This window comes from Phragmites australis, chromosome 16 (genome assembly GCF_958298935.1).
Source record: "Phragmites australis chromosome 16, lpPhrAust1.1, whole genome shotgun sequence".
Classification (NCBI taxonomy): Eukaryota; Viridiplantae; Streptophyta; class Magnoliopsida; order Poales; family Poaceae; genus Phragmites; species Phragmites australis.
In genome coordinates this window covers 3,281,653-3,294,741 of record NC_084936.1, presented here as the reverse complement: position 1 = coordinate 3,294,741, position 13,089 = coordinate 3,281,653, and the positions used below count along the sequence as shown (strand labels likewise).

The 13,089-nt window shown below is 40.8% G+C and overlaps 2 protein-coding genes across 5 annotated transcripts; one reads left to right on the top strand and one right to left on the bottom strand.

Annotated features, from left to right (window-relative positions):
- Window positions 1-211: 211 nt before the first annotated feature.
- Window positions 212-3,343, top strand: LOC133896221 (uncharacterized). 3 transcript variants are annotated; one of them, XR_009905725.1, is made up of 4 exons: window positions 212-382; window positions 609-752; window positions 852-931; window positions 2,435-3,343. XR_009905725.1 is itself a non-coding variant. In XM_062336780.1 (3 exons), exons 1-3 carry the CDS (start codon window positions 365-367, stop codon window positions 2,627-2,629), a joined length of 357 nt encoding a protein of 118 aa, XP_062192764.1. In that variant the 5' UTR covers window positions 212-364; the 3' UTR covers window positions 2,630-3,343. The 3 variants fall into 3 exon arrangements, 1 of the variants encoding a protein (XP_062192764.1); XR_009905724.1 differs by having other exon boundaries at window positions 609-931; XM_062336780.1 differs by lacking the exon at window positions 852-931.
- Window positions 3,344-5,757: 2,414 nt separating this feature from the next.
- On the bottom strand, window positions 5,758-12,606 carry LOC133896133 (oxysterol-binding protein-related protein 2A-like). 2 transcript variants are annotated; one of them, XM_062336652.1, is made up of 10 exons: window positions 12,155-12,606; window positions 9,802-10,164; window positions 9,447-9,525; window positions 8,859-9,253; window positions 8,261-8,416; window positions 7,793-7,960; window positions 7,557-7,697; window positions 6,652-6,879; window positions 6,455-6,568; window positions 5,758-6,324 (listed from the first exon to the last, which is right to left on the bottom strand). In XM_062336652.1, the coding sequence occupies exons 1-10, from the start codon at window positions 12,521-12,523 to the stop codon at window positions 6,169-6,171; spliced, it is 2,169 nt and encodes a 722-aa protein (XP_062192636.1). In that variant the 5' UTR covers window positions 12,524-12,606; the 3' UTR covers window positions 5,758-6,168. The 2 variants fall into 2 exon arrangements, with proteins under 2 accessions (XP_062192636.1, XP_062192637.1); XM_062336653.1 differs by lacking the exon at window positions 12,155-12,606 and adding an exon at window positions 10,572-10,757.
- Between the last annotated feature and the right edge of the window lie 483 nt (window positions 12,607-13,089).

The following is a 13,089-nucleotide window of genomic DNA, read 5'->3' as shown; positions in this document are numbered from 1 at the left end:
TCGACCTCGACGAACAGAAGCGAGCAGGCACGCTGTCCCCGTTTCTTCTTGCTCGAACGAGTGAAATGCAGTGTTGTTTTTGGTGTGTGTGATGTGTTCTTATGATTGATTGGCGATTGGGTGCAGTTCCTAGGAACAAAATCGATGATGAGTACGCCACTGCCGCCACTCGGGAACCCAAGATACTCTTGACTACATCTCGCAGTCCCAGCTAGCCCCTGACTCAATTTGTCAAGATATTTTGTTTTTGCTGGAAATAAGACGTTTTCCGCGGTTTGAGATGGTGGACTGCATTGTGTTGATCAACCTTTCTTGTTCTGTTTGTTGCTAGGAGCTGAAAGTTGTCTTTCCCAACTCACAACGAATGAACCGTGGTGGCCAGGTATATTGCGGCTGTGTTACCGTATTATGTTTCTTGTTCATATACTTGTTTTCCGTTGCTTGTAAGAAAAATAAGAAATTGTCGTACATGAAGTTGGGTTGTTGATTAGAAGTTAACACATCGTCGTGCGAAATGCATTTGCATAGACTGTACATTTCACTCCTATCTTTTGTTAATTTAGTCCTTGTTCTTCACTTCTTAATTATCTGCATTATCTTTTTGGCAGGTCACATCGGAAATTGTCGAGTCTTGCCGTTCACATAAAATCACTGATCTCATTTTGGTCCATGTACATCGTGGCCAGCCTGATGGTTTGGTCGTCTGCCATCTACCTGTAGGTCCAACTGCATACTTTGGGTTACTCAATGTGGTAAGTTTCCTTATCTGTTTTATGAGAATATGCTGAGCTTGTGTGTACAATATGGGTGGCCACACCTGGTGGTAACATAAGGTTTTGTTGTTGTGCAAGTGACATGGCATGATATCAAGGACATGGCATGATGTCATTAAGCTTATCCACATTTAATACTAGATAACTTCTCAACCCAGGTACTCAATACATGCATTTCGATTTGTCTTATTCAGAAGTATTACCATGGTTCATGTAAGCAGTTGGTAATACTTCTGCTCTCATGCTTAACCTTTGTTGTCATGGTGAGCGGTTCACTCTGTGCTCGAAAGTAGCTGTGCTTGAAAAGTTAAACTAGCATTTCATAGCATGGTAAATAACTAAATGAGTTTAATAGATAGGATGCTGAAGTGGGGAGGCTACAGCGGTAGTTTTCGTTTATCTTATTTCCTCGTACTTGCTTGGAATTAGTGTCCATTCACACATCTACTCAGACACACCAATACACAGGAACTGGAGGCTGCTGTGATGATTCTTTACAATCTGAACACTTTTTGGAGGACTGCTCCTCCCTCCCTCCCTCCCTCTATCTCTCTCTGTATCTACATATCTATCTATCGCCTCCCCTCCCCCCTCCCTTCCTGTTGAGGGCTATATATCGCTCTCATGCACACATACATACATATATATATATATATACTTCACAATGACAGCTTTTTGTCAAGCATATATTGCTTGTATGGTGATGATGACGATTATCATTTGTCATAAGATGCTGAGCACCTCCAGTTCCATACTCTACTGCTGCTATTTCGTTTTTTTCTTGGGAGCTGTTTTGCTGCTGCTGCTGCCATTCCCAAGTAAATTTGCTGTTTTGTTTTCTCTTGACTATGTTGCGCATTGTTTAATTTTCACAATAGTTCTAGTCCAATATATTTTGCTGCTCACATCATGTCCCGGGTGCATGGAAGTGCTCATATTACTTTTTGTGGCTGCAATGATGGACTTCTCGTTAACCTGAGACTTATTATGAGGATAGCATCTATTCATTCAAAAACACTACAACTGAGCAGCATTGATATTGTTCCAATATGCAACAAGGTGCCTTGCATCCTAGCATGTGCATACCTGTTTTTTAATGTTGGAGGTTTCAATGATGTCTTTCTCGTTAACCTGAGACTTCTTTTGCCCATGAAAGACACTCAATCCATTCATAATTCAAGACTGAGAACCTCCACTTTCACTAGTTTGCTGCGTTTCCTTCCTTTTTCTTTGTCTTTTGGTGGCGGGGTGAGGGGGGCTCCATTTTGTTCTTTTCCTTTCTGTTTTAAATTAACAGAATTGCATGTTAATCTTAATATTTCCACAGAATTTGGAGGCTGTGATGATGTTTTTCTCGTTAACCTGAGATGTGCTTACTGCTATGAAGACAAGTCTTAGTCCATTCAAACCTACTAAACTGAGCATCTCCATTTCCGCTTTCTTCTTGATTTAGCTTGAAACAATTTTTGTGACATTTATTTTCTGCATGCTTCATAGAGACTGCAGAAATTAAATTTGGCTATTGTCAGGATGATGGATTCTGGGTACTGGTTGATTACTAGAATACTAGTTTGCTATCTTTTTATTTGCTCTTTGTATGGTGTTGCGCGTTGTGTTGGCCTTCATCACCACAACAGTTTGACAAGCTTCTATCATTGCAGATTGGTGAAAGGATGGCTAATATTCTCAAGCATCTCTTTCCTGCGCCAAAGCCAGATTCGAAGCGATTAATTACTTTTGCTAATAGAAACGGCTACATCTCTTTCAGATTTGCATTTCACCCTTTTGATTATATAGTTTCTTCCATAACCTTATCTGTTTCATCGGGAGCTGAAATTATTTTATGTGAAAATTGAAACTTCTTATTTTGTTGGGAAAGGCATCATGTCTACAAAAAACATGGCGGCCTGAATCTATTGAGCTGAAAGAGGTTGGTCCCTGCTTCGAGCTGCGGCTGTACCGGGTGAGACCAAATGCCTCCATCCAGCCATTAGCACTGCTTGAAGCCGCCATGGGCATAATACCTGTTGGTATTAACATGTTGCTCTTGTCTGGCGGATCAAACAAGGAACCGTGGAACAAAACGAAGCGAAGGACGACTTTGACTACGGCCTTACGTTAACACCGCAAAGAAGCAGAAGGCTCTTGGGGCGTGAATTGGTTTGGCTTGGTTGATCTGCACTGCAGTACAGCAATTTTGAGTTTCAGGGTTCTTTACCCTTTACTGTAACACAGTAACATTAGCACAGGACAATGAGCATCCTGGAATGCTTTTCGCAATTTGGGGGGGGGGGGGGTCCTGGAATGCAATTATAGTATGCTGTGAAGTTATTTCAGATGTCGGGACTTTTGAGATGAGAAATGTAAGCTAAGTTAGCCTACCGAAATCATCGTTAGCTATGCTTCGGCTCTGAGAGCCCAGCTATTTGTGTTTTTTTTTCTTTTGGAAGAATCGCCAGCTATTTGTTTTGGGCTGCCCATCTGGGACTGCCGCTGAATCCGGAGATTAGTTGGCAATGATTTTACGGCCTACATAACTCGGTCGCTGAAATTGAATTTTTTTATTTATATATTTTTTGTTTTTTAATATTTTTAAGACCACGACCGTTTGAAAAAAATAGTAGTAATAGGCTACTATTGTCTGTTCATCGAACGAGAAAGAGCTTGCTCGGTGGGCGGGTGAGATTGTGGGGCTCAGTGGTCCGGTAATAAAAAACTGGTTATCGGGGATAATGGATAAACTGAATATGCGAGATCTTGAGTCAGCGAGTTCATCTCTTGGTGGGGCAATTTCTTTTGGCGTGCGCATCCACACGTGTATTTTTTTATTTAATTCTCGATTTTATCTGGGTGTATATGAGTGATCAAAAAATTTAAATATTTTTATAAGCAAATTAGAGCTCATTAGCAAGCTATTTTAATTGGTTCTTATCTAAAAACTTAAGTCCATATTTAATTAAAATTCTCTAAAATAGCTTACTTATTATAGTAATTTTTAATGCTCAAATAAATTTCTAAAAATTAAGAAAAATCATTAATATTTTTATCATATGATGTACTAATTTGTAAAAATATTTTCAACTCTAGATTATTTGTTGAAAAAAATGAGTTCCTTTATAATGCTCTATTTATAGGTATTTTATTATTTCATGTGATATTCTTTTTTTAATTTAATTTGAATTCAAACTGTACTACTTTTATAAAAAATATCATTCATCAACCGCCTCCATCTCAGTCACAGACCAACTGACCGTGAAGCGAAGCTCTGCGACATGAAGCCTGCCTTGATGAACGAGCGTATGAGACGACTTTAGTCTGTGGAAGTCATGAGACGACGAGAAGCATACGCAACAGGAGTGTGAACAGAGGCGGGGACCCTGAATCTTCCTCTTCAGTACAACGATTGTGATGCTCTTCAATGTCCAGCAAATCGATCATACAATTTCTATCAGATATCATAAAAATGTTGAGCGATCGACGAGAAGCATACGCAGCAGACGGCTTGATGGGAGTGTATGATCGATTTGCTGAACCATTTTATGATATCTGATAGAAATTGTATGATCGATCTGCTGGATATTGAGTAGCATTACAATGGTTGTTTTGAAGAGGAATATTTAGGGTCCCCGCCTCTGTTCATGTTCCTGCTGCTTATGCTTCTCGTCATCTCGTAACTTCCACGGATTAGAGTCATCTCATACGCTTGTTCATCAAGGCAGGCTTCACATCGCGGGGGATGGGCTTCGCTTCACGGCCAGTTGGTCTGTGACTGAGATGGTGACCGTTGATGAACGATATTTTTTATAAAAGTAGTACAGCTTGAATTTAAATTGAATTAAAAAGAGAATATCACATGAAATAACAAAAATGCATATAAATAGAGTATTACTAATGAACTCATTTTTCACCAAATAACTTATGATTGTTTTTTTAATAAATTAGTATATCATATGATAAGAATATTAGTGATTTTTTTTAATTTTTTTAAATTTATTCAAAGCATTAAAAATTACTATAATTTATAAAAGTATGCTACTTTGGAGAATTTTAATTAAATATTGACTTAGGCTTTTTGATCAAACCAATTAAAATAAGTTAATAGTGAGCTCTAATTTACTCATAAAACGTTTATAATTTTTAAACTACTCTTATACTACGAGATAAAATCGAAAATTAAATGAAAAACATACGAACACACGTAAACATACACGAGAGGTTCTTCCATCGATCTGCACTGTGGGTGGGCGAACACACGTAAACACACACGAGAGTTTCTTCCATCGATCTGCATTGTAGGTGGGAGTGCCAAAAGGAATTGCTTGATCAGAGGGCGATACCTTCTAGTGGACTCACCAGCTCAAGATCTCGTTCGTTCGGTAGGCGAGACCTTTATCTCGCTCAGTACATGCCCTTCTTGTACATTGGTTTTTTATTACTTGTCCGCTGGGCCTCACATGATCTCACCTGTTCATCGTGGGAGATCTTATTCTCGTCCGATAAATAGACGACGGTAGCCTATTGCTACTAATTTTTCAAACGAGTGTGTAGTCTTGCAAATATTAAAAACAAAAATATATGAATAAAAAAAATTCCGCTGAAATTGAGATGGGTAATCAGCTCATTAGTGGCCCTCCAAAACTGACCATTTTCAGCCCGCTTAGTCATAAAACTGGCCCAATAGTCTAACTTGAAAGCCCATGCCCTTGCTTAGCTCCATAATTGCACATTCTAAAACAAAATGGTTCACCTCGCTCCCAAGAAACAAAAAAGAAAAAGAAAAAAAAGAAAAAAATGATTCAGACAGTTCAACCTTTCCTCCTATGTTTCTTTCACCGGTGTTGAAAACAATAGAAGATGGCGTCACAACGAAATAAGACGCAACCGAAGAAACAATCAGGAATGACAAAGTGAGTTAGCCAATTTCACAAATGTAAGGATGGATCAAGAAGGCCACGAAAATTCCATCAGATAGAAAAGAAATGGATTTGTTTGCTGAATTATGTGAGCCTCTTCAATTTCTTCCTTGTAAATTTATCCTCCTCTTTTTCTCTACAGAAGATGCTCGCCCAGCTGCAATCGACAAAACACGGGCAGAGTTTTGTTTCCTTGGGCAGCCGAGCAAGCAAATCCCAGAACTACTCAACAGCTGATCGATGTTCAACACAAGGAATAAAAGAATAGCAGCATTATTATTAGGGACTACTAACAGGCTGGCCTCCATGGCCATCCATATCTGCTACCATTCAAGATGCCAATGCTCTCTGTTCCTCATGCATTGCTCTCTTTTTCTTCTTGAACCAGAAAATGCTTCGGATAACAGCACTTCGGAGAAGTTGTCTGGCAAAGGATTTATAGCGTCACCGGATGGGGGTTTGATGCTGCCAGAACAGAGCGTTCATGTTTCAGCAAACTCCCCGAATATGTCAAGGCATCCGTCCCAACGTCCCTTCTCTCTTGTTTCCCAGTATCCGCCTTTGTAGCGGTACGTCCCATCTTCAGTGTCCTGCTGGAACCACCGAGGCTTCCAACCATTGTCTTGAAGTTTTGTCGACTGCAATGAGGCAGATAAAGTGAAACGGTATGGGGCAAGTGATTTGTTGAAGATAAACTTCTCCGAAATTTACCCAGCAATACCCCAGATTACCAAAAAACTTTGAGAGGGACGGAGGGAGAGAGGATACCATTCGTTGCCGCCTTTCCAACCTCAGCTTCTCGGTGTTCGCCTTCTCATATTTACCATTCTCAAGATGACGCTGATCCGGTCTCAGCCGTGAATCAGTAGGAGGAAGTTTCTCCTTCATCCATGGACAAGCAATCAGGATCAAGAATATGTACAAGAAGGTAATAATGATAGGTAATGGTATATTTATATCCATACCTGCAGCCCTGGGGTCAACTCATTCAATGTGATCGCGAACGAAGACAGATTGTATCGTGTTGGGTTAGGAGCAGGTTTGTTCCTTTCCCACAATAGCGAGGCGCCTTGCAATTGATCGGCACTCTTGACCTTGAAAGTATCTAAATTACTATAATACATGCTTTCATCCCACTTCCCTACTAAAAAAGAAGCTTTGTTCCCCGCATTGTCCTCTACAAAGCCTTGTACCTGTGGACAAAAGTGTATAAAAAGATAAACATAAAGCCACTGTGTATGTAAGAGAAACATAGGTTCATTAAAAACAGGTATGCATCAAAAATTAAAACAGTAGAAACTGCTTATAGTAGCACTTGAACAAGATTGGAACTCGGTTATCACACGGGAAGGAGGGGAATAAAAGTTTCTGCAACCAAGGGTAAGTATATATTGAAATTTGTAAATCACTACTTCAGTGCAAGGGCACAAATCCCATTTCAAACTATACGACCAGCGTGATAGCAAACCACTTTCCCCAAATGTACACAAAGATCAAATTGACGATAACTCTAACCACACCTGTTGAGACCTCAGGGCAGGAGTTTGAAATCTTGCAACGAGACAGTGTTTTGCACAGTTGCACTAGATACTTCTGCATTGGATTCCTAGTATAAAGTTATAAACATACGTACTTGTTTCCCTCAGTTCATGCGACAGATGGTAAGAATATGAAAATCATTCAAACTCTCCCTATGTAAATGCCTCATAGTCTGAGGTGCATATGCTACGCAAGACAGGATTTTGAGTGAACACAAATTGGTCATAAGGTAATGTATTCAACAGGAAAACATGTGGGCTCCACATCTCAGGCTAACAGTTGTAATAATAGAGTTAACAGTACAAAAGAAAGGAAGCTGAGAGAAACATACTAGGTGAGGATTGCGGTCAAGAAGCGATGGCTCTTTGAACTTGAGTTTACATGAATACTGACGATTCCCATTTATGTGCATGGTTCCATGATGGCTGCAGTACAACTTCCCAAGGATGAGGTTGTGAATAGTTGTTGTAACCTGAAAAGGCATTAGTATGTGAAAACAGATTTTAGTTATGAGAAAAACACATAGTATCAATTAGAGATCTTGTCATGTCTTGTCGCACTACACACCTTACTCCATTGGAATATTTCACCATCGTCAAATTCCACTGTCAAAATGCCAACTGGATCAACTTGAATTGACTGCCCCCAAAACTTGGATTTGAGATTGCTGTCACCCCAGAATTTCCATCCCTTGCCTTCACAGTGGCAGGCAATCAGCATTGGATGATGACTAACCTATTGGTGGAAATGATGAACAGCAACATGATGAAATTAAAAGCCTCCGATGCAAAGTTTCATACATCAAGATAAGGATGTTCAGTGCAAGATAAACAAAGGGGCATAGTGTACTATTTATCAGAAATTACATGATCTTTGGATATGGACATACTTCAACGGTTTTGCATTATATGAATAGAAAGAAAAAAAAAGATTCATTTTTTTCGTAAATCTAGATCATTTCTCACTATTCCTTTCCCCAGAGGCTCACACGCCATCTCTTGCATAAGGAAGAAGGATATAGAGTCCTTAACTGACCTTTTCTGCAAAAAAACGAACTCCTCTTTCAGGGTAATCAGCTTCATAAGTCTCTCCTAACAATGGATTGAATGGTTTGCAAGGTCTTGCAACAGATGAAGCATAGCCGGAGACCGCAAAAGCAGCTACTTTGAGAATTCTCATGAGGCTGTTCCCCTAAATTTCAGATATAAGAGATATATGAGCAGAACTCCTTATAGCATTCATGCACAATATTAGAAGCATGCTATATGTTGATACACAGAACTGCAGTGCCTGAAATGTTCTGATAGCTGAACAAAAATAACAAATCGAACTACAATACTGTGAAAACACCTTTTAATTTTGTAAGAATGAGTAAACTGCCACGTTTATTAGCAGAGTATACTGCTTCAACAAGACTAACATGACATACTTGACATCATAATGGTTGTGGAATTGAAAACAACCTAATCTGTAATCTAATCTGCAGATATGATGCTTCTTGTTTTAGTTTGCTTCACAATCACATTTGCAGATTGGGTTTGAGGTTGATTCGAGCTCTGACATGGACACGTGGTAATAAACAAGAAAAGTGATTGATCTTTCACACTCTCATCATAAGTGAAAGTGATCTTACCATTTTTCCATATTGATAGGCCTGATTCAAAAGGTGTGAATATTCCAAATCTTCAAAACACTTTTGGAGAGATGAGAGTGGTTCGTTGAAGTAAACTGGAAGGCAAACTCGTGTCAAATCCTTCCCAACACTATCTTTGATAATGGACCAGAGGCTGATTCCTTTCTCTTTCTCAGTAGGCTCTGGTAGTTTACTCCGTCGTCTGATTTGTGGTAACTTGTTACTAGAATCTTGCGTTTCGATATCCACAACTTCCTCAACACTAAGCATGGTTGAAGTTCTGTTGTCTGATTCAATGAAGTAGTCTACAGAGTCAAAGAACATAGGTTCATCTTCACAAGTCAATTCACTACCATCGTGCTTCTCAAACTCGTCAGATTCTGTTGTGCTATATTCTGGGAAAGAATAACCATTGGACAATTAACAAAATGCTAACTCTTAGGAAATAAAGGTTGATCTTCTAAATTACTCAGGCTACTTGAAATACAAACATGAGAGGAGTGAAAAGACAGACACAAGCAACAGATAAGTAAATCATGCAGCTGATCTACTGCAGTAAGTAGCTCAGGATGTGTATGAAAATCATACCACTAAAATTTCCATGCCGAGAACTAGAGAAGTCATTTCTTGTCAACACCCCCTGTGTTATGCTTCCATCTTTACCTTCCTGCACAAATATGTGTGTAATACACTAAGTAAAATTCCTGCAGAAAAAAAGGAGAGTAACCATTCAAGGAGTAACCTTTGCAAACTTAAATAACAATTTCAACAGGAGATCTACTGCTTAGCAGAATTTTAAAAACTACTGCTTAGCAGAATTTTAAAAACCCACAAGTAAATCTATAACTTCAAACTTCTACTTTCAGGCATAAGTTGGTTTCTGCAACTTGTCACTTCTGTGCAAAGTCATCCATTAACAAAGGACGTATGCAGTTGTTCCTACCTCAAAATGGTGTCTGCAGGACCCAAACAGGCTTAAGTAATCCTCATAGCGTTGCTTCAGTTGCTTCCGGTAGCTTGAGGACTCAGAAAGTATAATCTGTTCACACTCCTGTATGAGACTCTCGTTCAGACCCTCCTGATGCATGCGATCTCGAAGCCTTGCAGTTGAAATTGAAACATCGCTCTGCACAAAAGTTACTCTCCCATTGAGTGACCTGAGCGAATAAACGCTCCTTGCCAAGATCAACGCCTCAATCCAGGCAACACGGTCATCTTTCGAATCCGTCTTCAGGTGAAGCGTCTTGGTGGGGGAAAATATGTAGAACCTCCTCTCGTCGGACTTACTCTCCCGAAATGCTGACACCTAGAAACGTAGTGACCAATTAGCTCCCTTATACTGGGTAACCTTGAACATGAAAATGTATAGAAAGAACTTCCCATGTGCAACACTATCGATCAGGCATATGAAAAGCATATGCCTACACAGGCTAAACATCCATAATATAGACAAGCTCTAAAACCTCAATCAACAAATGAGGCAAAAAAAAGGAAAGATGGAAAGAGATTTAAGAACATGGAATGCTATCCCCCCTCCCCCCCAAAAAAAATCATGTGAATAAGTCCCCTCTCCCTTCAACTTCAATCAAAGGGTCAGGGGAAAAGGCAAACAAGATGAACATCTAACAGCAAAAGGTGTGTGTGTGTGGGGGGGGGGGGGGGGAGACCAGGATCTCTCAAGAAACCAAGAAAAAGAACCAAGCTGCAATCTACCTCAATCAAACAACCAATGCAGTTCTTGAATATCCACAAGACCCCCCTGATTCAATTTGACATACGCACAGATCCACCATTTTATTCCCTCTCCTAGGCTCCCTCTCCCTCTATGTGACTATGTGAGTATGTGACCACTTGAATCAACTGTGCATCCTTCAATTCTTGGGACCCATGGCCAATGGCCTTGAAAAGACCCAGTTATAGTACCAACACTGCAAGTTCAACAGCTAGTAAAAGCCTAGTGGAAAAGCAACCCCTGGAGCAGTACAAAACAATAATGCAAATTCGAAAAATATCCCCAGAGCATATCCTGTAAGCACATTAAATTATTTAACTTAACACACAGCATTTGTCATGTACTCATCCATTTGGATGAATCCTATCGCTCCTGCATTTTTTTGGTTAAAAAAGTGTACATAGTAATAAGACAGCGACTAACTGATAAACTTTGTTGTCTTAATCGATCTTGATCAATGGAATGGCAACAAAGTCCCCATCATTTTCAGAAATGACAAGAAAAGGATTGGAAATTAGACTAAATCTATGAAAGGCTCAGGGCTTTACGTGCAAAAGATGTGCCTGATCGTGTGATAGAGAAAGGTATGCCCTTTTAAAGAAGAAACAGATCAAGAAGAAAAAAGGGAAGCCTTTTGTTCGTTTATAGCTAAACTAGATACTGCTAAATTTAGGCAAGAAATGGTCTTTGGACCAGTAATGAGGTAGTTAAATAATTAGTTAAACCTGTTGATTTTAGCAGCATTGAATGAACCAGAAGAGATTATCTAAAGAAAAATGGACAAAATGAATGAATTGTTACGACAATGCACAGACACGAACAATGATGAAATGAATGCAAATATCCTCGCAAAAAAGAAAATAAAAAAGAGAGGTCACGTCATTTCGATCTAGCAATGTGACTATGTCCCCCACCTACCATTCCATCATGAGGAGAACTCGACATGAGAATCTACCTTGCACCCCCAAAAGAACTCGGAACCGATTAAATAAAATTCTTTGGAACCGATTTTAGCACGCACACCAACTCACGTCCATAAGCACCCACATGTGTGTACGCTTGGCACAGGTCTAAAGAAGACTAAAGACATAACCTCACAATAGCGCGTGAATGCACTTTAACCACTTAACACATTTACATGTGCATAAACTATTTCTCTTATAAATCGAGTCCAAAACTAGAACCCGGAAGGGCAGGTTCCACCTCGAGCACACTAACCAGCTGAGCATCGTTCGTTGGAATATTGAACACTTGATTCGGTGATGTAATGCCCTCCAGCAAACAGCGCGCTGGCTGTATTGTGAAAGATGCAAAATTTCCCCAAGAACAAAGATTCGCAAGAGGAGGAAGAGAAAACCTTGCAAATTCAACGGAAGTAATCGCACTGAGAGGATAAAAATAAGCCGTGAGCAGCATTCACGGAATGAGCACTCAGAAATGTGAGGAAAAATTGTTCAGAAAAGAGAGGACGAAATCAAGAAACGGAATCTGCCCCACCAAGAGGTCGGATCCAGCGAATCGCACAGGAGGAGGAACGAACGAACGAACGGAGGCAGGCACGGACCTTGAGGCACACGACACCGGCGGGCTTCTCCGTGCGGCGCGCGATGCCGATCCTCGCGCCGATCAGCCTCACCTCCCTGTCGTCGTCCGCCGCCCCGGCCCCCGCCCCGGGCGCGTCGGCCCGAATCTTGGAGTAGGACAGCACGCCGTCGCGGAGCGAGAACCACCGCTCCCGCCACCCGCGCCCGTAGTTGGTCCACTTGTGAAGCACCCCCTCCACAGCCACTGCCGCCCCCGGCGCCGCCGCAGCCGCGGGCTCCGGCGTCGGCGGCACGCCGGAGAGGCAGCACAGCGCGCTTTGGTGGTGGTGGTGACCGTGGACACGTCCATGGCCGCTTCCTCCGCCGCCGCTGCTGCTGCTCTGCGTCATCCGCTTCGGCTTCACGGCGGCGGCGCGCGCGCGCGCGGCGACGGCGAGAGGAGGATGGAAGAGACGCGGAGGGGAGGCGCGAGTTTCGCTCGCCACGCTTTATTTAGCAGCGGTTGGTTGCTATTTATTTGTGGGCCCACTCCCTTCTCTGGGTTAAACCAGGCTTTGTTGGGGATTTTATTTTTGGCTTTCTTCCTTTAATCTACTAATCCAGTTTGTCTCGGCTGAAAATAGATACTAATCTGTTTTATCGTCCATCTACATGATAAATAATAGTAATACTAAATCTTTGTACGACAGAGGTTAATATATTACACACCTTAAGTCATGTCGTTTTTAAGATAGTTGTATAGGTTTGCTGAAAGAGAAGTGAGTGATCATAAACATTTTATGTATAAACTGATTATTATTAGCTGGTTTATGTGATGTTTGGCCAATAAATATGAACCGTTCGGACCTTTGCGTGATCTTGTTAAATTTAGTCCTATATGGTTATGTATACGTCAAAATTTCACACCGAAGATGTGTTCCTTTATTATCTAGTAACGCAATGTTGTTATTTTTAC